The sequence below is a fragment of the Panthera onca genome, chromosome A3 (genome assembly GCF_046562875.1).
Source record: "Panthera onca isolate mPanOnc1 chromosome A3, mPanOnc1 haplotype 2, whole genome shotgun sequence".
NCBI lineage: Eukaryota > Metazoa > Chordata > Mammalia > Carnivora > Felidae > Panthera > Panthera onca.
In genome coordinates, this window is record NC_138341.1 from 96738325 (window position 1) to 96765594 (window position 27270).

At 42.5% G+C, this 27270-nt stretch overlaps 1 protein-coding gene across 2 annotated transcripts in view; it reads right to left on the bottom strand.

The window, feature by feature from the left end:
* SEC23B (SEC23 homolog B, COPII component) overlaps nt 1–27270 on the bottom strand; it is a 46103-nt gene that overhangs the window by 7358 nt on the left and 11475 nt on the right. For both annotated transcript variants that reach the window (XM_060611310.3, XM_060611303.3), the window contains exons 7-19: nt 26466–26610; nt 25910–26068; nt 25430–25545; nt 22271–22394; nt 20885–20965; nt 15949–16038; nt 14922–15028; nt 13337–13490; nt 9570–9647; nt 5885–6046; nt 4457–4543; nt 1373–1528; nt 935–1000 (exon numbers count right to left, since the gene is read on the bottom strand). In XM_060611310.3, coding sequence (XP_060467293.1) covers nt 935–1000; nt 1373–1528; nt 4457–4543; nt 5885–6046; nt 9570–9647; nt 13337–13490; nt 14922–15028; nt 15949–16038; nt 20885–20965; nt 22271–22394; nt 25430–25545; nt 25910–26068; nt 26466–26610 — 1525 coding nt within the window. The remainder of the gene's footprint in view (nt 1–934; nt 1001–1372; nt 1529–4456; nt 4544–5884; nt 6047–9569; nt 9648–13336; nt 13491–14921; nt 15029–15948; nt 16039–20884; nt 20966–22270; nt 22395–25429; nt 25546–25909; nt 26069–26465; nt 26611–27270) is intronic.

A 27270-nucleotide genomic window follows, 5' to 3' on the forward strand; every position in this document is an offset into this window, starting at 1 on the left:
ACGGGTGAATGATTAAGCAACTACAGTACATCTCTACACCAGTACATCTGGGAATACCACTTGGCAAGTAAAAAGGAACAAATTATTGACACATACAACAACCTGGATGAATCTTTAGATAATCATGCTGAAGGGAAAAAGCCAGTCCTCAAAGGTTATGTAACATGTGATTTCACATACATAACCTTCTTGATGACAAAATCACAGAGGTGGAGAAACCAGCAGCAGTAGCCAGGTGGAGGCGAGGGAAGTGAGAGTGAATATAAAAAGCCAAATGAGAGATCTCTGTGGTGATGGAAGTGTGTATCTGGACCACATCTACGTCAGTATCCCGGCCATGATACTGCATTATGGTTGTACAAGATGTTCCCACTGCGGGACACGAGGTAAAGAGCACAGGGAATCTGTCCACATTATATCTCACAACTGCTTGTAAATTTACAATTAAATTCACAATTACCTCAAAAGAAAGTTTAATTTTAAAAAGCGTAAGAAAACAGAGTGAAAGAAAAGACTTGAGAGAGACACAAATGTTGGGAATAATTAGATAAAGAAGGAATCAGAGGCTGACAAGTGAGGAGGCAGAACCAGTGGGGAGCAGGAGTAGATGTTTTTGCCCTGCACCCTTGGGAGAGGGACGAGGGGGGAGAAGGCTGAGGGTGATGTTGTTGCGTCTATGAGGACAGCCAAATGCAGGTCATGCTACAGAGTTCTGTCCTCTGGCTGAATCTGTCATATTATGCTGTGTACTGCAGGAGATCCACACCAGTGTCCCCTCCCACCCCAGCTACGGTATTGAAAGTTTCCACCCCACCCCCACCCCCCAGCAAAATACCTGAGTGAATTCTGTCTCTAAGGCCAAAGAGATCTATTTGGTAACAAGTTTTTCAACAAGAGCCTGGCCTCCTCCCCTAGATACCTGACAATTTCTTACCTGTCCCCAAGCGTACAGGTTATTGTGTGTCTGAGATGGGTTCACTTTGGACAAAAGGAATCGGGCCTTTAAAAAAGGAAGACATTTAAAGATTACAATGGCATTAATATTAGTGTAATAGTAAAAAAAAAAAAAAGTGTTTACAACATTTCTTTTGTTAAATTAGCATTTTTCTACTACATAGGAACCGATTTCTTTAATGTAAGCCAATGACTCCCCATTTATTAGGGTTCTTAAAACATGAGATATGTGTTTTATTTTGGCAACCCTCTACTTTTATGTTAATGTGTTTTTACCACTCATTTAAGAAGTCATATTTGAAGTTTGGCTGAATGTCAATTTATGTCACCACATAAAATATTAGTTACACCATTGGATTTATAGCCATGAAAATACATCAGGAAACCAACCATGAGAGCTGGAATTCAACTCACTCACCTGGCTGCCTCCGTGCTCCGTGTTAATGTAACGTGGCATTGGAAAGCGCGCCTGCAGAATCTCTTGAGCATCATCCAGTGGTGCCTGCAGAAGGTGCTTGAAGTTTTCATACTCAGGCATGTCCTGGTACCCAGCTTTACGCCACTGGGCTATGGTCTGCACCAAAACAAACCAACCAAAACCATCGTGGAAACACCAAAACAATAGTTTTCCTTGACACTCTTGACATTCCCACCACCACCTAGAACTTGTTTCCCGTAAGAAAGTCTTACATCAAGAATGACAAGTCGCAGAGGGGAGCTGGGTAGTGTAAGTAGGAGTAAGCAAAGAGGTGCAGACAGAACACCCCCACCTACATAGTTCTCCCAGAAATGTCACAGCCATCAGTCACACCTCTTCCTTTTCTTTCTTTTTCTTTTTAATATTTTTGAGAGAGAGAGAGAGAGAGAGAGAGAGAGAGAGAATATGCAAGCGAGCGAGCAGGAGTCGGACAGAGAGAGAGGGAGACAGAAGATCTGAAGTGGGCTGTGCACAGACAGCAGAGAGCCTGATGTGGGGCTCGAACTCATGAATTGTGAGATTATGACCTGAGCTGAAGTGGGACACTTAACCAACTGAGCCACCCAGGCACCTCTTACCTCCTTCCCTTCTAACTGTACATACCAACTAGCTAAAAACACCCAGGGAACCGCTGTCCCAAAGAGCCACCCTTCCTTTCCATTCCCAGTGCCATCACTCGGTTCAGCCTCTCATGTCCTTCCAGCTGGTAGGGAAAGGGATCTGTTGGCTTCCTATGTAGAATCTGTTCGCCCTTCTTGTGACTAGGGGCACACCTCTACACCCTCGTCCAGTGCTTAGTGTCACACAGACTCACCCCACCTCCCCTGGGCCCTGAGTTGGGACACTCTTGACTGGAGAGAAAAAAGCTGCAAGAATCACAGTGTAGGTGTTCATTAGGCTAGTAGAAGGCAATATACTATGGTGCGGAAGGTAAAACCTATCCCCCCACCTCAGCTAACACTGTGTCTCACCCTCTTGTATCCCCAAGAACAATGCTCTAGAAAATGCCTTGTGCACACAGGAAATCAAGAAATATTTGCTGACTGATTAATATATCTTTAAAATAATCTGAAGTGCTTTCACATGTTATTTAGGGGACATTTTAAAAAAGAAAACAGTGAGAGGGGAAATGGAGTAAGAGGACGTAAAAAGTGACCAATAGGTTTTAAAAACAAAACTGTTAGTCTGATTATCAGGGAGAGGATTCTCTTTAGATGCTTCCTTCTGCAGCCTGTTCTCCCTTCTTCTCAGAGTTTCCAATAACATTTTCCAGGTCTTAATTTGTATGTATGTATGTATGTATGTATGTATGTATATATGTATGTATGTTATGTATGTATTTATAAAGTGCGCGTGTGAGTGAGAGTTCAAACAAGTGCAGGGGAGGGGCAGAGAAGAGAGAGAGAATCCCAAGCAGACTGCACAGTCAGCACAGAGCCCGATTCAGGGCCTGATCTCACAAACCATGAGATCATGACCTGATTCGAGATCAAGAGTCAGATGCTTAACCAACATACCCACAGGTGCCCCTTCCAGGTCTTAATTTCTGACTGACTGCTGGCATAAAGGAAATGCCCATAAGTTGGTTTGGGTCCAAGAGTTAATCAGAACACCCACAACCAGCAGACTTGGGGCTTTTGGAGAGTGAGACCTATGTCATTATCTTCGTCTTTAGAACCCATCACTTGCATGCAACAGAAGGTGCTCAATAAACATATGAATGGACAGGACAGGGGTTGTGGTCAGAAACATCTGTAAGGGGAGAGCTGAAGGCTAGAAACCTAGTCATGATTACTGCTTCTGTAGGACCAGTGGGAGCAGCAGTTGGTCACCCAATGGCCCTGGGTCTAGGACCATTACTGAAACCTAGTGTCTGTGGGCAAGCGGCCAGCAGAGTGAGCATTAATATGCTAAAAAAAGCTAAACACCATAAAAGTATGCATATTAAAATCAAGAAACTAATCATTGAAGTTACTACAGGAATTCTGAAACACAACGTATAACTGCAGGACATCTGAAATCACATCTAATGTAAAGACACTAGGAAGTCATGTCAAACACCAAAACAATTTATTGAAGGTAAAGAATGGACAGAAGGAAAAAAATATGTCAATGAACATAATGCTCAGTGAAAGGATTTTCTTCAGAGGAGCCATTCATTTTCTCAGGAAATCCCGTTGAGAAAGAAAGAGACTCCCCTGAAAGCCATCTACAGTCATCCTTGGGCTCCACAGACCCAGTGGAAGGATCAGCATGCCACTTTTTTTTTTTTTTAAAGATTTTAAGTAATCTCCACACACAATTTGGGGCTCAAACTCGCAACCCCAAGATCAAGAGACGCATGCTCTACCCACTGAGCCTGCCAGCTGCCCCCAGTGTTATTTCATCAAAGAAAAACTTTGGTCCCAAACTTATTGTTTATTAATGACTCTAACATAACTCCGAAAGGATAGCAGTGTGAGTGAAAAGCTGACTGAGGAAAAGTAAAGTGACCTTGCCTGACAACTCAAAAAGCAGTAAGTTATAGTGATTTAAAAGGACCACCTGAGATTTACTTAGAGCAAATAAAATTAAAAATTACCAAACATACAAATACCCCTCAGGGACTTGAAGAAATATTTTATTCAATAGAATGAAAACTGCTATACTCATTATAATAAACAGTGGGTCTTTTAAGCCTGAATTATTTCTTTTTTTTTTTTTTTTTTTTTTTTTTAAATTTTTTTTTCAACGTTTTTTATTTATTTTTGGGACAGAGAGAGACAGAGCATGAACGAGGGAGGGGCAGAGAGAGAGGGAGACACAGAGTCGGAAACAGGCTCCAGGCTCCGAGCCATCAGCCCAGAGCCTGACGCGGGGCTCGAACTCACAGACCGCGAGATCGTGACCTGGCTGAAGTCGGACGCTTAACCAACTACGCCACCCAGGCGCCCCAAGCCTGAATTATTTCAAATGCCACTGAAACCTAAATTAATAAAAAGAAAGCCAAAACAATAGTAAGGAAAGAAATTAACATCTTCTTACCTCACCAAGGTAAATGACGATTTGGAAGAAAGTATCCATCAGCAAAATTCTGTCAGCTAGAATGCTGCTGCTGTCCAAGAGTACTGGCTGAAGAAAAAGGGAGAGGGACAGCGTTGGTCTTCCCTGTTCCCACATGGCAACCACTCCAACCCCACACCTGGGGTGTCCATTTCACAGCTACAAGGCTGCTTACAAATGGCACCTGGCAGGGTGATTCTCCCCATTTTTTCTCATCTTTAAGGAAACTCCTTCCTGCTCCCTGACTCAGCAATTCGAAGTATCAATTTTGTAGAAGAAACAGGCTCCAAATAATCCCTCATCAACTGGGAAGAGAGATTAAGAACATCTTTTGCTCCAGCAACCAGAATTAATTCCAAACATTCTCAGTTTTGTGTCAGAAACACATCAGAGACATAGTCTCTCAAATCTGCTGTAGATGACTGAGAACAGTGATTGCCTATATGAAAAAAAACCAGCTTTTAATACAAGTTTTAAAAGTTTACTACAAAATACATTTTATTATGATTTCTATTTCAGGAATAAAAGTAACATACTCATTAAGGAAAATTAGAAAATTTGTACTCAAGTACAACAAGCGTTTGTAATTTATTTTCACATTATTTAATTTTCGTATGCTGAAAAATATAATTTATAAAAGTTTCTATTTTTTCACGTAACTTTTGTTTTTAAGTTTTTTTTCTTTAATGTATATCTTTTAGTAACCTCTAAACCCAATAAGAGGCTTGAACTCACGACCTCGAGATCAAGAGTCAGATGCTCTTCTGACTGAGCCAGTCTGATGCCCACCCTTTTTTAAATTATTAAATGTGATACTTGTATTTTTTTCTTGTTTTTTTTCCCCCCTTTTTACATTTTTAAATAATTTCTATGCCCAACACAGAGCTCAAATTCATGACCTTGAGATAAAGGGTCACATTTTCTACTGACTGAGCTAGCCAGGAGCCCCTTCATGTAACACTTTAATATTTTATCACATTACATAAACTTTGTAAACATTTCTTAGATTACTTATTTTCCTACTATTAAACACGTGGATTGTTTTCTAATCTATCATAACAGTTCATTTGACTATTTCTTTGAACAAAGCTTTTTCTGTATTTAGAAGGATTTCCTTCAGGCACAAGACATAGATTTACTGGGTCAAAGTATATGAACACATTGGAAAAAAAATACTTACGTATTTTTTTTAACATGTAATCCTGCCTTCCACAGATAATAGCTTTCTTTGTATGCCCTGTGACTTTTTTCTATGTGTATTTTTTAATACTCAGAAATAATGTTAAATTACTACTAAGACTCAAAGTTTTCTTTTTTTATAGCTTTGTTCTAAGAGTAAATGTGCTAGAAAAGAAACAACCCATACTAGGTGATTCCAACTCTGAGAAAAGCATTCACGTAAAACCTCACCTCTGGTGGCCCGTGGAACGAGTAGGAGTACAGAATGGGCTGGATCATGATGAGGGACTGAGTTAGGTCCTGTCGGGCAAAATGGTGTCTGTAATACGATGACTCGTCAGGACTGTTGTTAAACACTTGGAGAAATGGAGATCTTCTAAGATGGAACATGAACTGCATTTACCAAAAAAAAAAAAAAAAAAAGGTAAATGCATACAGCTGTAACTTTCTTAGAAACCCCAGATAGTGGACTTGCCTTTGATCTCTGAAAGAGAAGCCAGACTTTAAGACAAGGCTTCTGGGTTCATGTGAACAGAAAGTACATGGTATTACCAAGGATTGGGGGAACAGGGAAATGGGAATCTGTTTAAAAAGTACAGAGTTTCAGTTTTGCAGGATAAAAAAGTTCTGGAAATCTGTTGCATAACAATGTGAATATACTTGAAACTACTGAACTACACACTTAAAAATCGTTAAGATGGTATATTTTATGTTATGTGTTTTTCACCTCAATTAGAAATAAACATTATTCTTGAGAAAGGGGGAGGGACCCTGTGGGTATGTCAACGCTTCCACATGTAAAGGAAAAGGCAAAGCAGCATTTATTTCTGAAGTCACTGGGCCAGGTTGCAAGACAGAACGTCTAGAGAGGCCACAGTGCAGTGGGGAAAAGGCACACTCAGGGAAGCCACAGTCAAAAATTGTGAGCACAATACAAGAAAGTACTAGTAGGATGGGGTGGGAATGGAGGGGAAGCAGATTTCCCAAGCCACGGGGGTCTGAAAGTCGTGCATGAGGAGGCCAGAGGAAGGGGACTCCAGCTGCAGCAGCAGTTAAGTAGGTGGAGAGCTCAGGACTCAGGATGGAGTGAGGGGTATAGGAGAGAGAAGGATAAGAGAGAGGGAAGGACAAGAGATGAGGCTGGAGAGTTACGCTCTTTACCATGAGGATCAGAAGGTGGACGGCAGAGTTTTAGCTCAATCTAATGAGGTGCCAGACGAGCTATACTGAGAAGTATAAAGTTTCCTGAAATTCCAAATATTGAATCATAGATTCCTAATAATCATGGCTGATATTCAATGTATCTCATGTGCAAGGCACAAAGCAGCTGACAAAAATGATTTCATCTTTCCAATAAGCCCACGAAGTAGGTTCTCTTACCTTCCCTAGTTTACGGGTGAGCAAACTATGGGATAGGCAACTTGCCCATGGCCACTCGCACTGAGGGGCAGAGCCACTCTATTCCAGGCATCGGGTTCCAAAGACTGGGCTTGACTTCTAACCTAGATGCCACAACTGGAGGAATCTTGGAAACCACCTCATTCAGTGGTTTTCAAACTGTGCTCTTCAGTCCTAGCAGATCCTTAGGGTACGGGTTGGGGGGGGGGGGGGTGGAGGGTGCTGTGGCAGCACCCAGTGGGTGAGGGTGGTGCGTGGGCACAACCAAAGCAGCTGCAAGTCTATCTGCTTTACGTGCTGTCTTTTAAGGGGGTCCTCTCGAAAAAAGGATTCCACGGCTTCAAAGAGATTGCAAACCACTTCTCCAGACCCACTCCTTCCTTCTGAGGAGGTATCAACATCCTTCTGAGGAGGGGGTTCAGGACCTCACCCAGAATCGGCAGCAGCAGAACCAGTGCCAGAACTCCACTCTGACTCTGGCAGGTCCAGGGCTCCTTCCACAACACTGTACAGCCTCAGCTGTTCCAGCACAGGGCAGAGGCCCACATGTTAGGGACCACGGAACCCTGCCCTGGGCCGGGGGTCAAGTGAAGTGATCTCTAAGGTTCCCTTCTAATCCTGAGAGTCCAAGCTGTACAAGTTCACAACTGAAAACTGTGACCACTTTCCAAATTGAGTAATTGAAAGAATAACACCTATGTGCATATATAAGTGCTCACAAATTTATTAAAAAATGGAAGTTTTCTACTCTCTACTAATTCTTTTTTTTTTTTTTTTTTTAAGCAATCAATTTCTAAACTTTATTAAATATCAACCCTTGAGTACATCTCTTTTATGACTCAGATCTGTTTGAAGAATTAGGAGTATCCACACAGCACCTCTGCTGCCTACCAAGGGACACCAGTTGTCTTGAGGAAAAGCACTTATGCAATTGATTTCTGAGCTGAATGAACTAGCTCTTTTTTTCATGGAACACCCTTTTTCTTTTTTTTTTTTTTATTTTTTTCTTTTTTAATATATGAAATTTACTGTCAAATTGGTTTCCATACAACACCCAGTGCTCATCCCAAAAGGTTCCCTCCTCAATACCCATCACCCACCCTGCCCTCCCTCCCACCCCCCATCAACCCTCAGTTTGTTCTCAGTTTTTAACAGTCTCTTATGCTTTGGCTCTCTCCCACTCTAACCTCTACTCTCTACTAATTCTTAAGAAAATGATGGAAGGGGAGGGGAGGGTAAGGAAGGGGAGGGAAGGGGAGGAGGGGAAGGAAGGGGAGGGAAGGGGCGGGGAGGGGAGAGAAGGGAAAGAGGGGAGGGGAAAGAGGGGAGGGGAAAGAGGGGAGGGAAAGGAAGGGGAGGGAAAGGAAGGGGAGGGAAAGGAAGGGGAGGGGAGGGAAAGGAAGGGGAGGGGAGGGAAAGGAAGGGGAGGGAAAGGAAGGGGAGGGAAAGGAAGGGGAGGGGAGGGAAGGGGAGGGGAAGGAAGGGGAGGGGAGGGAAAGGAATGGGAAGGAAGGGGAGGGGAGGGGAGGGGAGGGGAGGGGAGGGGAGGGGAGGGGAGGGGAGGGGAGGGGAGGGGAGGGGAGGGGAAGGGAAGGGAAGGGAAGGGTTGGGATTGCTTCTGGTTCAGGGAAAGCTGAACTGCAAAGACGCCACCTGAGAGTCCTGGGCCCCAGCTGTGGAGCGGGCTCACACCCACCAACAAGCACTTAGAGAGCACCTGGCCCTGAGGTGAACACTCCATCCACCTCGGCCTAGCATCCTCACAGCACCTACAGGGCCAAGCTCTAGTTTCCTCATTTACAGATGAGGATGGGGGTTCAGAAAGGGTAAATACACAGATCCCTGACAGCGGCTTCAAGCTCTGCCCACTTCTCTCCCTCCTTTCCCTGTCCAACGGCTCCCAAGTGCCTGGTTCGGGCACAGTGCAGTTATTTACAGGAGCTGTTATTACTGCTGTTTCCTGGGTATAATGTAGCAGAGTCACTACAGACTTATCATTAAATATTTGTCATTATTTCTGGTCCCATTTTGTTATACTCGTCTTCACATGTGCTGCATTTTCTTGATTTGCTGCTGAGAAAGCTGTCTACCCAGCACTGTTTCGAATTAAAAGGTTTTGTTGTGGCCTTCAGCAACAACCCTGTTTTGCCTTTTCATGGAGGTTTACATACATCTCTTCTTCCTGCATATGTCATCGTGTCTTCCGTAGGGTTGAGACACGGTCTCACACAGACACAGAGAACTGAACAGAATAACCTTCATCACCTATAGACACAGTCTCAAAACACACTGAGTCTTCACTTTAGCCTGAGAGCAGTGAGTCTTATTTCCAAAAAAAAAATTTTTTTTTTGAGAGAGAGAGAGAGCGAGCGAGCGAGCGAGCACACACACAACTGGAGGAGAGAGAAAGAGAATCTCAGTGCGGAGCCTGAGTAAAAAAAAAAAAATTTTTGCAGCGTATTTTATTTCGATCACAATTTATTCTTCTACAGTTACTTAAAAAACACCTATTACTTACCTGAGGATACAGAGAGAAGGAATCTGATAACCTAAAAGAAGTGGGGTCTTCTTTGTTATACTGTCCAAATTTCTGACACTGTTGAAAGGGAACAGCAAAAAGGAAAAAAAGAGAGAGAAAAGCCAAGTTAGTGTCACCTGGAAAAATGCCTGCAGTAGGACAGCTATGTTCCAATTTCAATTCTGACTTAGAGTCCCAGACCAGCACTTCCCAAGCATGGTCGGGCCAACCCAGCAACAGGGTGTTGTTAAACACAGATTCTGATTCGGCAGATGTGGAGACGTCCTGCATTTCTTACCAGCTCCCGGGGCTCCCAAGCAATGCTGCCAGAGGATTACCTGGACCGGTCAGAGGCTCGAGGCACTCTCTCAGGCCCTCTCCCATAGGAAAAAACCCAAAGTGCACCAAAAACTGGCAATAATAGATAAGCTTTGATGTTGCATCACTCTACACCTCAATTTTCTTCCTTTTTTCAAAGGCAAATTTCTGAACAATATTTTCTCTTCCAGCCTTTATTTCCTCTTTGTTTTGCACCTCTCTTCTGGCCACTAGAGAACTGGACCTTCCACCACTGAAGGAAAGATTATCTCTGACAGTTACCTCTCCTACCAAGTCTGATGACCTTGTATGGCTCTCACCTTCCTGGACTCCCCAGTAGCACAGGCCAAGTGGCTCCCCCAAACCTCGTGAAATTCTCCTCCAGTTGCTAACACAGCACTTTCTTATTTCTCATTCTCCCCAACTGATCCTTCTCTGGCTTGTTCCATGGCCCCTCATCTCCCTACCTCCTAACTGTGGGTTCTTTGGAGGCTAGTCCTTGGCCCTTGCTCCCATCCTCACTACTTCAGCTATAAGTAACAGACTGATGTCATCTAAATCCACCCCGACATCTAGTGCTGCCTGTTAGGGGCACCCAAATGCAGGATGGCTTCCCTCGGACGTATTTTCACAAGTTCATGTGTAAAATCAATTGAACTATTTAGTACACTAAAAAAAAAATTGGGGGGGAGGGCGCTTGGGTGGCTCAGTCAGTTGAGTGTCTGACTTTGGCTCAGGTCATGATCTCAAGGTTGATGAGTTCGAGCCACGCGTCAGGCTCTCTGCTGACACCTCAGAGCCTAGAGCCTGCTTCAGATTCTGTGTCTCCCTCTCTCTCTCTCTGCCCCTCCTCTGCTAGTGCTGTCTCTATCTCAAAAATAAATATAAACATTAAAAAAAAATTTTCCACCCCTTCTACCCCTCCCTCATCCTTACAGTCACCCACACTTGAAACCTAAGTCAATGTCGATTTTTTGGTTTTTGATTCCATAAATAGTGTGACCGTATTTTATCAATTTTTCTTTCGACATACATCCTGATTCCAAACTTTCCCTACCCTCTAACTGTCCTACCACACTCTAGTCTCAGCTCCCTTGAACCTCCAGAATCCTCCACTGGTCTCCATAACAGCAGCCTTTCACCCTGTAGTTTATCTCATATGGTAATGGTAGATGTAAACACAAGCGTCATGCTCATGGCACTCCCCTGCTTAGGAATCTACCCGCAACATTAAGGCAGTGACTTCACTTTAAAATCAAGGCATCCAACAGAATTGTTGAATCACTATGTAGTGCACCTGAACCCAAAATTACATTGTATGTAAACCACACTTCAATAATTAAAATTAAAATAAATTCATAGAGGTGCCTGGGTAGCTCAGTTGGTTGAGCGTCCAACTCTCGATTTTGGCTCAGGTCGCAATCCCAGGATTGTGAGATCAAGCCCTGCACTGGGCTCTGTGCTAAGCGTGGAGCCTGCTTAAGATTCTCTCTCTCTCTCTCTCTCTCTCTCTCTCTCTCTCTCTCTCTCTCTTTCCCCCTTTGCTCCTCTCCCCTGCTCACTCTCTAAAGTAAAAAAATATATATTAAAAAAATCATAAATAAAATGAAGCATTCTACAATTAAGCAGCACTTTCACTGCTTTTCCCCAACGTACAACCTGGCCTCATGAGGTCTCTCCAGGTCCCCAGCAAAAGCTGAAATGCACAGCTATGTCCCACAGGCTTGTCCATGCTTGGCCCTGACTTCTCATCTGTTACCCTGCTCGTTTTAAGAAAACCTGATTCAAAGCTCACTTTCCCCTTTCCCCAAGGCTCACCTTGCCAACTACCCGGACCTTCTGCTCAATTTTCAAATTGTTTCAAATGTTGACATTCCCTGAAAAAATGGTTCCATGGGACAGCAAGGGCACACACACATCTGAATAAAGTTAAATAGGTGTTTGATCATGAATCCGTGCTGTGAATTTCCATAACAGTAAGCCTATGTCAATTACCGACTTACTGCTTTGTAGCTCCAAATTTACTCTTGCCTGTTGTGAAAAGGGCTTGGGCCCTTTGAATATTTTTCCTGTGCCAGTTGTCATGATGTTAAGCTGTCAGTAGAGTGTGCTGGAGGCAAGGATGTTTCAGGGTTCCAGGATGCTCACTCAGCCGGAGTGCCTGTGGCTTCCCCAGTGCTGAGCTCTTGGAGCCAGCAGCTACCTCTGTATACCCCGTGTGCCTCTGGTGAGACACTTCCTTATGAAGAGTTTTCCTTGGCACCCCAAGGGTAGACTTTCATCATCCAATTCCAGAGGGTGAATTTCTGTCAAGCTCCTCTGCCATGACACTAGGGCAACTTCCTTGCCAAGAGAGACTCAGTGAGCCAAGGCTGTGCCCTCCCACCTAGATCAGCCCTGGGAAGTAGAGGGTCCTTCCTTGGGGGATCTACCTGAGCCTAGAAGAAATGGCTGCTACACATTTGCTCTTCCTATATTCTTTAGACTGCTCTTTGCTTCTTACTACTAGCCAATCCCTCATTATTCAAAGCCTCTGTCGTGAGTCTTTTTTTAATTTTCTTCTATTGTTTGCTCATCAATGAAACTCATTTAAGTTTTATTTATTTGAGAGAGAGAGAGAGAGAGAGAGAGAGAAAGAGAGAGAGAGAGAGAGCAGGGGAGGGGCAGAGAGAGAGGGAGAGAGAGAATCCCAAGCAGGCTCTGCGCTGTCAGCAAAGAGCCCAATGTGGGGCTTGAACCCATGAACCATGAGATCATGACCTGAGCTGAAATCAAGAGTACATCACTTAACAAACTGAGCCACCCAGGTGCCCCAATCTTTTTTTTTTTTTTTTTTTTTTTTTTTTAAGAGAGAGAGTGAGTGTGCATATGCACGAGCAGGGGAAGGGCAGAGACTCTCAAACAGGCTCCACGTGCTGTGTGGAGCCTGATGTGGGAATCAGTCTCATGACCCTGAGATCATGACCTCAGCCAAAATCAAGGATTGGACACTCAACTGACTGAGCTACCCAGGTGCCCTGTGACAGTAATTTTTAAGTAAAACTTTCCCTGCTTAAATTACTGTGTGATTTATCCTGATTAGACCCAGAACAACACATGAGGCATTTCTACATTCAATGGGCCACAGACACCTACTGCTGAAAAATATCACCCACACCTGGAGGGAAAAAATAGAACTACAGCTTCCACAGGGACTCCTCTAAATCAACTCTTTGGGTACACAGATTTGCATCTTTCGCCAAATGTCCTGTGCATGCATGTCATTCCTTCCCAACTATAATGTAAGCCCTTGAGGGGAAAAGGTACTTGTAAATGTGTTTGGCTTAAGGTAAGCAACAGAAAATTCTTGTTGACTAACTGTATGAAATGACAGGTTTAAGCATCAGCTTTCTTTTCTCAATGTAGAGCAGAGACTAAGACTGAACCTGGTGCCACGGTGCCCAACTTACCAGTCGAATGAGCTGTCGGTCTAGCCACCGGAGCACATCAGGCCCTTCCTCTGACTCTGCACGGAACACCCCCAGCCGAGCCATCAAGACTGCTGCAGCCTCCTGGTCAAATGCTGCTTCTATGTGCCTGAGCTGGCTTTGTGCATCTGCCCAACTGACAATTCCAGAATTAGTGCCATGCTTATATTCAGGAGAGACCAGAAAGCCAGCTTTCCGTCAAGATAAAGAAACCTAAGTCCTGTTACTTCATCTAAGGCAACATAGATTAGAACTCAGTAAGGAATCACAGGAGTTTTACATACATTCTCATTTGCCCTCATGTGATCTCTGAAGGATGTAAGTGCAGAGGAAAAATTACGCAGAACTTCCCAATGTGCCATAAGTTATCATGAAAGTAGATACCCAAAAGGTGCCTAAGTCTCCAGTTCCTTACTCTAGGTCAATCTTGCAAAAATCTATATGTTTACAAATATACAAGATGACTTTCCAGCATCATACCCATGGTAGAAAGAATTAGCATGTATACAAAAGTTTTCTAAACAAATAAAGACATTATGAACAAAACTGAAAGACAATAGACAGACCAGGAACAGATATGAACAACAAACAATAATCATATCCAGAATACATAGAGTCCCTGTAAATTAATGAACAAGAAAAAGAAACAGGTTTTACAAAATGGGCAAAGGCTATCACAAAAGAAATATATATGGCCAGTAAACATCAAAAGTGCTCAACCCATTAATAAACATGTGAAAAATTAATAAATATGTATTTTAAAATACATATAAAAGTGGCAAACTGCTCTATATTAGCATGTTAGAGATCAATAATATTAATTATTAATGAGAATACAGGACTCTCCTTAGAGTATTAGGGAGAATACAAATTAACTTCTTAGGACAGTTTTACAGGATACAAAATTCTACTTCTATGAAGGGGCTGGAAAGAAATACTCATATACACAAAGACCTAAACCCATGAATGCAGCACTGTTGGAAGGAAGGTAGGACCTGAAATTCCTTGAAGAGAGGAGTGGTACATCCCATTCAAACCATGCAATGCTGTGCAGCCATTACAACCAGTGAGGAGGTCATATGTGTTGACGTGGAAGACGTCCTTGATACATTATTGAGAAAAGTTTGTAAGTATACTAATATAAGGAGCCATCTGTCCATATAATACACACACACGACACAACTGCACAGAAACAGGACTGTGAAGATAAATACCGGTGTAGTAATAGCATTTCACCTCTGGGGAGAGTGGGCAGAGACCCATTCTTTATACAGTTATGAGCTGCTTGAATCTTTTACAAGGAGGATGTATTTACGGGTCATTAAATGAAAATTAATTTTTAATGAATTTATTCCTACTGAAAGAGGATTCTTCTAGGCAAGTGTCTGCAGGCCTAACTAGGTTAGCCCGCAATATCTCTTCCTCCTCCTCCTTCTCTAATCAAATGAGTCTGTGAGACTGGTGAGAACCATTCAATGGAACTATTAAGATAAACTAACAGATGTTAAATGATCTCTTCAAAAGAAAAGCACTGGTGGTTCCACAGAAAGGAAACCAGGATGCTCACTTTCGGGCAATGGTGGTCACGCGGATGCGCCTCTGGGTGCTGGAGTGTTGATACTGAGTGACAAACTGGATGGCGCCTCTGCCTCCTTGGGGGATCGGGGCGTTGTGCTGCAGATGATAGGCCACACACCTGGTTACTGTTACAGGCATGACTCAAACACACATGGTCACAGAGCCCACTGTGCTCTTCCTAAAACAACTAACACAGTGGTGACAGTAAGGTTCTCGACGCACTCTGAACGGTACATTTAAAATCTGGGCATGTCACTGTACACAGCTTTTGCCTCAAAAAAAAAAACAAAAAAAAACCCAAACAACCAAATTCAAGTAAATATTAAACTCAAGTTACTGATATGCATGCTGAAGTGTTTAGGGATGAAAGACACGACAGGAATTTGTCTTAAAGCAAAGTAAAATAAGGTAAAACGGGAACTATAGAACTATAGAATCAAAGTGGTGGGTGAGGATACCTGTAATTGTACAGGTATTCACTCTGCAATTCTTTTCATTTTTCTGTACATTTGAATTTTTCTAAATAAAATAATGGGGAAAAACTGACATACTCAAAAATTCACCAACATTATGATGGCTGGTAAAAGCTATTCCCCTTCTGATGAACTTATCAGTTCAACAATTTAAGTGATGAAAGCAATCTGCTGTCTGACTCTGACCAAACCCTGAAAGGAAAAAAAGGGTCGTGCCAGACAGATGTCAGGCAAACACAAGCCCAAAGAAACATCAGTCTTCAGAGAAAGAAGCTAGAGGCCACCAGTCTGTAATAAATCAGAACACACAGGGATTCCTAGGTGGCTCAGTCAGCTAAGTGTCCAACTCAATTACAGCTTAGGTCATGATCTCACAGTTGGTGAGATCAAGCCCCATGTTGGGCTCTGTGCTGACAGTGCAGAGCATGCTTGGGATTCCTCTCTCTCTGCCCGCCCCCCCCCCCCCACATACTCTCTCAAAATAAATAAACCAGAAAACACAACACCAAGAGACATGAATACTCATGAAGAAATCCAACTCACTTGATTGACTACTTCAAAGTAGATGCCAAGTGTAGATGTGGGATCCATGCCACAGATTTTCCACTGACTCGTGCCACCAACACCAAGCTCCTGGGGTAAGAAGAGGAATTAAAAATAAAAACAAAAAGCTACTCCTGTGGTTAACTGCTGATGACAAATACGGACTCTAAGAATGGTAGGCTACTTGAAAGATTTCATTCCAAATGAAAATTTAAATTTAACTAAAAAAAAGTACAATAATAAGCCAGAATAAAGTTTAAGATTTATTACAGGCCTCTAAAATTAAGCTTTTTATATTAGAACTTGGACCAATTTCCATTATATCACCAAGATAGCTCTTTCTCCCTCTACACACACACACACACACACACACACACACACACACACACACACACACACACACACAGAGTATGTAACACTGAAGTTAGCTGAAAGAAGCCACAGTTAGAATTATCTTGAAAGTTAGCTCGAAAGTTTCACCATTATTATTAGAACAAGAAATAGTTACAGGATATTAACTATTAATTATTAATTTTGAATCCAGTTCCTTTATGCAAAAACTACATATAAATCTTTGTAAGAGAATTTAGATTTTAGTGGTATGAAGCCTGCTTTTTATTGACTAGCTGAAGGACTCCCAATGATAAATGAAGTTCACTGAAATGTGAAGAGTGTTGCTGTTTTAATCAGGACATCTACAAGAAAAGGCTGCAGGTGTCAAAAATACCTAGAATTGTCAACCAAGATCACTAGATTCTGCAACATACATTCTTATCATTCAGTAAATATATGTTTTAACATACTTCATCAAAATGCAGAATAGTAGATGCCAAGTTTTTTTTTTTTTTTTAAGTTTATTTATGAGAGAGAGAGAACAAGCAGGAGAGGGGCAGAGAGAGAGGAAGAGAGAGAATCCCAAGCAGGCTCTGTGCTGTTGGTACAGAGCCTGACGTGGGGCTTGATCCCTCATGACCTGAGCCAAAATCAAAAGTTGGACACTTAACCATGTGAGCCACCCAGGCACCCCAGAATACTGTGCTTTTTAGGAAGTAACATGAGTATGCATCGAGAGGGTCATATTTCTTTTGTATGACTCTGAATTGTACACTGCACCCAGATGGTACACTGTTAGGTAAGTAGAGCCGATACCACTGTGGCCTCTACAAAGCTATGCCAGGAGTCTTTGTACCTGGCCAAAGAACCAGCAATCTCAGGAAAGAGACAGTCAGAGGGTGAAGGGAACATTCTTAGGTGAAATCACAGAGCAGTTCTAAGGTAGAGAGAAGAGAGGGCTCTGTTTCATCAGTATTTCCAAAGCAAGCTGGTGAGATGGATGGATTTGTACATGTCACCTTCCCTTTTAGTGGCCTTTTCTAATAGAAGCAGGGAATATCTGTTGGAAAGTGAAGGGCCACACCGAGGGAATATGGCAAAGAAGCAAAAGAAGATTGCATGCCTCCCTTTCTTGGCTTGCTAATCCTTTCTCCCGAATCTTCCCATACCACAACTCAAGTTTTAATATGTGAAACTTAAAGTTTCAATTCGAGGGATTCAGAGTATGCCATTGCAAAATACACCACTCTGACATAAGGGTTATTTTAAGCTGAAGGTAGTTTGAAAAAACAGACATAAGAAAACTCTCTGCCCTCCACCTACTAAGGGCAGGATGATTATCAATCATCAAAGACAACTCTAGATGCTTATCAGCCCAGAGAGGGCATAAGACGAATCTATACAAGAAACATGCTAAGACCAACCCTCCTTCTCTTCCATTAGCTCCCTCCATCTATCTACCTTCCACACTGTGCCAGCCCTAGAGGCTCAAAGTGCCTTTCCTGTATCTTATCACTTTTCTACAGATTTACTGTTCTTTTGTTAAGATACCACATAATCCCAAATTCTAACCATCCCTTTGATTTACTCCCTACTGAGTACATACATGCAATGTGTTTACGTGTAATGTGTGCGTTAATTTATTCTATTATGAAACCTGTCCTTTGCCAGTCTTGTTTGCAGGGCCCAAGCCAATGAAATCAAGATGGGTAGACAAAAAGAAAATCTTCCCTCTTCTATCAGCACCAATGCCTGAGTGGGCCACAAACCCTCCAGAGCCCCAGAAGTACATTTTCTCACTAATACACAAATTCCGTATGTAAGCATTTACCTTGCATTTACCAGAGTAAGTATGAAGATAAAATTAGGAAATCACTATTTGATAATCTCCAATGAAACATAATGATTCAAGTAAGGATAATCAATGGATGTTAAAACCATTAGGTAAAAGGCTGTTGGCAAGCAAGATATTCACATTTTGCCACAATCTCATTCAACAGATTTACTGCTAACGACTAAAAGGAAATGTGCCCTTATAACAGAAAGATGTGGGGCAGTCATCACCTTCACCACACTGTGTAACTCAGCACCACTAACACAGAAGACCAGACAGAAGTGTTTCTTGAAGAAACACGCATGAGGTATAAGATTACCCAGGAACTGTGGTGGACAAAATGGTCTAACCTGAATCTAATCACTAATCTTTCACTTTACAGAAAATACAGAGAGGACAGAAACCAGTTCACGGCCACCACAAGGAAACAATCAAATACACTGAGAATGTGTGGTACTCTATTGCAGAAGAGATGGGCACTTGGCACTGTCTCTTCAACAAATCGATGTCATCAAACAAGCAAAAAAACCTCAAAGAACAGAAAGACCATTCCAGACTTAAAAAGACTAAGGATACATAATGCTAGATGCAATACTGGTTAGCGTGTGGAAGAAACAGCTATGAAGGGCATTTAGGGAAAAATTAGGGAAAGAATATGACTAAATACAGCTGATATTAGCAAATTATCATTTTCTTAGGTTTGATATGTCATGGTAGGAGAACATCCTTAATTTTAGAAGATACACACCAAAAGAGTAAGTGTCATGACACCTGCAACTTGTTTTTAAAGGTTCTGAAGAAGTATGATAAAGTAAATATGGCCAATAGATAATAATCAGATAGACAAAGCAAATATTGCAAAAATAGAGGACAGAATTAAGACAAAATGTTAACAATTACTGACTGTAAATGGTGGGTATACAGGACTCTTTCCCACTTCCCTAAGCTTCTCTGTATGTTGAATTCTATCTCCCCCTCTTTGCATCCTCCACCCCCTTCCCAAAACCTCATCGTTGAATTCCTACCGGTTCCTAGAACAGCTAATAAGCTTCCACTGATTCATAAAATTATCTTCTAAGGAGATTTTAAGTCTATGGAAAATATTTTGGAACAGGGTAACCTTCCAAAGCCCTCCCAGGAATTAGGGGTATAAGTCCTTTCATACACTGGGATAATGAGTGACTCCTCAGATGGGCTTTAGGGCAGCAACCTGCCTCGCCCAGGGGATTATAGGAATATTCTCTCAAATCACCTTGCCTCCGGCAACTTCAACAAAACATTAACCAAAGTAGTCAGTAAGCATTATATTAAGCAAAAATAAGTCTGTCAGAGAAAGACAAATACCATATGATTTCACTCATTGGTGGAATTTAGAAAACAAACTGAAGGTTGATGGAGGGAGGTGGGCAGGGGATGGGCTAAATGGGCGATGGGCATTAAGGAGGGCACTTGCTGTGATGAACACCGAGTGTTGTGTTAAGTGATGAATCACTAAATTCTACTCTTGAAACCAATAGTACATTGTATGTTAACTAACTAGAATTTAAGTAAAAACTTGAAACAAAAAACAAAAAAAAACCAAAACCAAAGTAGTCACTAAATGAATATTCACTGATGATGAAGATAAAAGTGAGGATGTAAGGGGCACCTGGGTGGCTCAGTCGGTTAAGCATCAGACTTTGGCTCAGGTCATGATCTTGCAATTTGTGGGTTCAAGTCCTGCACCGGGCTCCATGCTGACAGCTCAGAGCCTGGAACCTGCTTTGGATTCTGTGTCTCCCTCTCTCTCTGCCCCTCCCCTGCTCATGCTCTGTCTCTCTCAAAAATAAATGTTAAAAAAAAAAAAAAATGAGGATGAGAAAGATGAAATCTATGTGGGCTTCCATTGTGCCAGGGGCTGTTCTGCACGTTTGACCTGAACTTACTCATTTAGCCCTCCCAACAGGTACTATTACTATCTCCACTTCCTAGATAAAGACGTTAAATCCCAGAGTGATTAAGTACCTTGTCCAGGCCATAAGATAGCAGGGGTAAATGTGCACCCTTGTATCCACATCTGGCTCTACAGAGTCCAGCGTGTCCTCATTGAAGAGGACATCAAAGGAAGGACGTAACTATGACAATTCCAGCCCAGAACCACTCTGGAGGGGCCTCACTGCACCCAACGGTCTGTCTCCTAGCAGCTAAAGTATAAGCAGAGGAAGTGAGCCACCAGCAAAGCCACCTCACCATCTAGTGGGTTAACTTAAGTTTGTTCACATATTCTCAAAATGTGTTACCCAAAGAACATACCTGTCTGCATGTACAACAGTGTCATTCATGCCCAACCAGCTCAAGATGGTCTCTGAGAAGTGAGACAAAGGTATCACCTCTAAGGCAACACACAAAGCTTTATACCTGAAGGCTTCAGCTGAATGCCTGCCTTGCTACACAGAATACCTTGTGGCTCATTGTCACAGAGACCCAAACAAGGACAGTGGGGTTAGGGGAACCTAGGCTCTAGCTCCTCCATATCAGTTCTGACCCAGAGAACAAGATACTTGACCTCTCGAGCCTCAGTTTTCTCCTCTCTGACCCTTTAGATAGATGGAAGGACAGACAGAAAAGACACCACCTCTCAGAGTTGTGGTCATCAGTAAAGAATTGGCCCTTCTCCCCTCACCACAGACACAGACACATCCCAACAAGTGACATAAGGTCGCCCCACTGACATTTCTAATGAATTAAATCCTGGGGCAGAGGGGGTGAGAACAATGGAGTTTTCCTTACATTTTCTGACACACATGGTCCTTTCACATTCAGAGACACACAAGGACCAATGGCTCCTGCAACCTTCAGCTCCCGAGAGGTCTAAAATGGAAATACAAGACAGCATAAAGTTAAAATTCATTGAGAGCCATCCTCTCACGAAAGACACAGCTAAAACTTACAGGAAAAATATGGTAGCATTATCATTCCAGTGAGAAGAAATCCTACGTGGATTATTCTCTTACAAACTTTTCTGTGACCACTGTAATCGGATAAAAACGAATAAAATCCTCCTTTAGAAACTGCATTAACTTTGTTCCAAAGATGATGCAGCATTTTGAACTTTTTCACCTTTGAAATTATTGTACACATAGAAGAAAATAATTCCGCCAAAAATACATTTCTTTCCAATCCCAAGTACTTAGCCGTAATTATTTATAATCTGTGATCAGTGGATATACTGTTGTATGTTGCTTTAAAAATGCTTAATTCAAGGGGCACCTGGGTGGCTTAGTTGGTTGAGCATCTGACTTTAGCTCTGGTCATGATCTCACAGTTTGTGAGTTCGAGCCCCGTGTCAGGCTCTGTGCTGACAGCTCGGAGCCTGGAGCCTGCTTCGGATTCTGTGTCTGCTTCTCTCTCTGCCCCTCCCCTGCTTGTGCTCTGTCTCTCTCTGTCTCTCAAAAATAAATGTAAAAAATAAATAAATAAGCAAATAAATAAATAAAGTGCTTAATTCATGAACTCCAACATAACTACATGGCCAACATACTTAGATTTTTAAATCTCAATTCATTAAAGTCTACCTCTCTTCAGCTCAAAAAAAAAAAAAAAAAAAAAACCTCAAACATTTGAGATTATTTAAAGTTTATCTCTAATTCTCAAAGTAATAATCCCAATTGTATCACGTAGCAGCCCCTTCTAATGTTTTCTCAACAACTCAGAATGAAGTGTGTAGGGTTTTCAGTCCCTACAAGAAAAAGAAGGACCCAAACTCCCACTACTGCACTATTTCCGAGCGCTCTGGTTAGTCTGCAGACAGCCACTAAATATAAACATGGCTTTGTGAATGTGGTGGCCCATACCAACGGCCAGGGGGTGCTCAACACCACGTGGCAGCCTCTGTGCTCAGCCTGCCGCCACTTCTCAGGCCTGCTGTCCTAGAGCAGGACCAAGCAGAGCCTGCAGGGGAATCAGACACCTCTTTGCATAAAACAGTAGTAAATATACAGGTCACCCTCAAGAAGCACAGTAATAGAATCAATATACCTTGTTCAACTATTTTGCTGGGAACCTTTTAATTTACTTTTTGATGTCTGTGTCCAGCAAGGTGAGGCTTCTACAAATCTGACTACTAAATAAGTAACAACACTCTTCTTCCGTTAAAATTTTAGAAAGTTATCATACCTTCACTTCCAAAGTAGCACCAAACGCCATGCGAAAATCTCCGTTGAAATCTTTAGTAAAAATTCTCTGGAAAGTCTGCTTGAAGAGAGAGGTGTTGAAAGAGTCTCCCATCACCATGTGGCCTCTAGGAAAGAAAGAAGAAAGTGAACATTTAGGATGACTGAAAGCCACTCAGACGCTTCCACGGTGTTCACAAACAGTAATTTAAAGAAAGAAAAAAACCCCATGTCTGTGAAGGTGCTACTAACTTAAATGGGAAACAGCAAGTTCAATTTGTACTTAGGAAAGACACTATTTTCAAAATATCAAAGATAGGACTCCTTAGAACAGTTCTAAATCTGTCCCACAGAGGTGGTCACACAAATCTACAGATGATACAACCTCATACTATACACCCCCACATGTTACAAAAATGAGTGCCTGTACAAACTCAAAGTCCAAGCAGACTCTATGATATAGTTCATTCTATCACACAATGTCAATCCCTGGTTGTGATACTGTGCTATATTTCTATTAAGACACAACCACTGGAGTTGCTAAATGGAAGAGCATGGACAGACCTCTCTGTAATATTTTTGCAATTTCTTATGAATCCATAATTATTTCAAAAGAAGAAGAAAACAGAAGAACCCTTCATTGGTAAACCCACAGGTTTAATGGGTCATCTACTGAGGAAATGTGTCCAGCTCCCCTCATTTACTCTCCTCTGACAGGGGAAATACCCAGGCTGCAGGAAATCCTTTTCAGGTTAATTCACTGCCTCAAAACATTGAATCTTTGCCTGTATGTAAATTATCTCTAGTGTATGAATACCTATATGTATCCCTTCTTGAAGTTAGAGGAAAATACTATTCAAAATTTCAGCAGTTCATGTATTTGGGCAGATAAGCACCACCTGATGCCAAGTTATGCATCTAGTCATTGATCACCCAATAGGATTTCAGAATTGAGCAGGACACAAGATCATCTGGTCCAGCTATCTCAGAGTGCCTGACCCCTCCAGGAACAGAGATGGCTCTTTGGCCCTATACAGTCCACCCTTCTCACCCTCCTTAGCCATGGGATCCATGGTTTCCTGAGAGAAAAAAAAAAAAGGCTACATTTCCCAGCCTGCCTTGCATGTGGCTGTGTAACTCAGCTTTGTTTGTTGGAGGTAGCCTTTGTGATTTGTGGAGGGCCTTCTCATGGGAAGACACATATCTTCCTTGGACCCCTCCTCCTTCCTGCTGCTATAACACAGCAAGAGCCCGGTTACCATCCTAAACCTCAGGTAGCACAGAAAGGTGGTGGAACAGCACAGGAAGGGCCTCAGCCCCAGGGATAATGAAACTAATATCCCAGCCCTGGCTGCCTATTTCCAGTGTCTACTTCTGTTGCACTCACACAAACCTAATCCTGACTCACACAACCCTTCCAGGTTATTATTACCCCTATTAGACTTAAACTCCTCCAGCATAGGAGGCCACACCCTCCACAGGTAGTCCATTCCAGGCACGGACAGTACTGACCGTTAATACGGTCTGTCTTCATACTGGCTCAAATTGTATTTCCCAGCAGCTTCTAACACTGGTTCTAGTTTTCCCCTTTGGTCACACATGTAACAAACAAATCTGATACCCTCTCCGCAGGAGAGGCAGTCGATTGTTCAATATAGATCTTATGCCCCATCTGTCTTCAGTGGTATCTTTTCTAGATCCTTTAATCGCTCTCATTATGACACATTATGACTCATTATGACACAGTACTCTCCGCCACTCTTACTGCTCATCTTTGAACTGCCCCAGCTCATCTGTACATCCCTTTTAAACTGAAAATGCTCAGATTGTCTCTGAAGACAATCAATTCCTGTAACACAGCCTACCTACCTTGCCTTTGCTGGAAGTCCTCCCAAATGGTTGGCTCACCTTGAGCCACAACTAAAACCTCTGAGACTAATGTCACTGCTAACATGTTTCCCTGATACCATATTTGTGTAAGAGGTTATACGACCTAAACACCAAGTCATTCAGGAATCAAGGACCTCGCTGAGAATCTGATGGAAGTGATGGTCCCTCTCCACTGGAGACACACGCGCGCGCGCGTACACACACACACACACAGGCGTATGAACTCGGGATGGTCACAGTAAAGCTTTTCGATGGATGTTCTAAGATAAGAGCTCTTGTAGGATACCAGTAGGAATTCATCCTACTAAATGCAGTTCACTGGTATAGCTATGTCAGTGTCATTTGGGACCTGGTCACCTAACAAATCTGCTGCTCTCTGGGACAGCTTCGGTGATGAGTTCAACCTTCTACGTGCCCCTTCTTTGCTCAGTGAAGACCAGCAGCATTGCTGGGAGCTTGTTAGAAATGCAGAATCTCAGAAACACGCCACAGGTCTATGCCAGTACTTCTCAAACTGCTCTGAGCAAATCACCTGGAAACTTATTCAAATGCAGGTTTTGATACAAAAGGTCTAGGGTATGGCTCAAGATATTACATTTCTTGCAAGCTCTCATGTGAGGCTGATACTGCCTGTGCTCAGCCACACTTTGAGCATTAAGGGTCCACACCGTGGTTCTTAAACCCTGCTTCACATTAGAAACACCCAGGAGAGTTTAAGAAATGCTGATGCCTGGGTCATACCCCATGCTAATTAAATCAGAATTTCTGAGGGACAAGACTCAAAGCAAGAGTAGTTTTTAAAGTTCCCAGGAGATTCTAGCATGCAGCCAGCTTCAGATCATTGGTGCACATGAGCAGTTCTCAGGCTTTCTGTGCACCAGAGTCCCTGGTAAACGTGTAAAAGCTGACTATTGGGCTGCAGCCTCATAGTCTGATTCAGGAAATCTGGGGTGAGACCTGAGGAAGTGCACTTCTACTCAGTCCCCGGGAGCCCTGAAGGTTGCTGGCGAGGCCCTATCACGCTCTGAGAACTATGCTCTACACCATGACCGGTTCACACAATACAGACATAGGCTCTAAGCATGCCCCACCACGCACCCTCAGGCTGAGCATGTGCTCCGTGTCCATCATGCTCCTTGCCACTGATACCACAGCCTGGAGCTTTCTGAAAGCTTATTTAAGTCAGCCACGCACATCCTATAGTTCCACCACTCATTTCTCTTTCCTTAAAACACACATACTTGCCTTTCCCAGGTATTTATTGTCAACATACCCAGTAAGATTTGCACAACACTTCATCTCCAGAAGTCCTGTCTGATCAAGGGCACAAGCGTAAATATCAATGCAGTGACCATTTGTAGCAGTTCGGTTGGCAAGCATCTCGTAGTGCTGTGAAGAGAGAAAAATTATGTTTAGGAAAGAGCAATGTTATTCACTAGGTATGCCTTACTATACCAAAGGGATGTAACCGAACTTAGGAATATGGAGATAGTTTTCTTTATGACATCCAAATTAAATCAAACATACAGTTTTCAATCTCAAAACACGTTTAGCAGTTTTAACACCACCCACTCTAAGTAAGGACTCAGAACTGGGGCAATAATTTAACAACAGCCAGTATCTGGGAGGTCATCTCATCAAGATCAACTTGCTGACCACAAAGCATGGTCTCAGCAAAGCAGCTGTCACTCCAGAGCAACCTAGATCCAGCACCAGGATACCAGAATTACAGCCTGTGTTCAAGAGCACCTACCTTGGTCGCCTTTTTCATGAAACGTGCATTATCTTTCTCAATATCATGCCAGGAACGAATAGGAACCTTTAGTTCATCTCCAACTACCATGCCGGGCCCTTGGGTGGGGGGACCTCCAGTAAACAACATAATCCTGGCTCCCGTGTTTGGAAAAGTGCCCTAAAACAGTAAATGGCAATATTTTAGAAACATACCGCCCACCCCAAGTATGCTTCCATTTCTCTAAAGAATACTCCAAACAGTTCTCATCAGCTGTGCTGAACACTGTTGACAGTACAAAATAACACAGATGATAATGCACAGAAGCAGCCTTGTGTTTTCCAGCCTAAGGGCTTCATACACTTTTTTTTAATTCACTGTGAGCACCTGCCATTGCCCTAATGGCCTCGTGTTTCTCATGCAAACTTCTGATATTTTCAAATCATCACGGGGCTCCTTCATTGTGGATAGTAATAACAACTGAAGTGCTTTCTAAGTCAGTTGACTCAGGTCACAAATGATTTTCAAACAAGGCTAGCAAACACAACTTGAGGTGCCCTGGTAAATTCTGAGTTACCTCCAACAGGCCAACGGCAATGGACAAAGCAACACCAGTGGATCGCAAAGGTCTCTTCCCCTGAGTCACAGGCCATGGGTCCCTCTGCAGCTCCCCAAGGAGATCAGTGAGGTTCATGTCAATCTTGTGAATGGGCTGCAGAAATCTGCATGATTTTCAATGGACACATTAATCCTGGTTTAATAAGTACTCTGGTTTTTAGCTCTAGGTGACACACAGTCACAGCTCTGCAAAATAATTACTCACAGTAGAAAAAACTTACAATTTTATTTCTTCAAAGCAATTTTAGCCAGGGAAACAATTTAAAACTGAATACAGAGCAATTTATATATATGTGTGTGTGTGTATATATATATATATGTGTGTATATGTGTGTGTGTGTGTGTGTGTGTGTGTATGTATGTATAGTATGGGAAAAAATGATTTTAAATATCAGTTTTAATTACATTTTAAGCAGCAAAGAAATCCTAAAGACAGGTCTAACGTGAATTCAATCCATGCACAGTTCATGTACATGGACCACCTTCATCATTCTAAAGATCTACTTTATTTAAGTGTATTTATTTATTTTGAGAGAAAGAGAGAAATTATGTACACACAAGCAAGGGAGAAGCAGAGAGACAGGGACACAGAGAATCCCAAGCAGGTTCCATGCTGTCAGTGCAGAGCCCAACATGGGGCTCGATCCCATGAACCATTATTAGATCATGACCTGAGCTGAAATCGACAGTCGGATGCTCAACTGACTGAGCCACCCAGGTGGCCCTAAAGATCCACTTTAAAGTGATTCTCAAGTGTTTCTCTT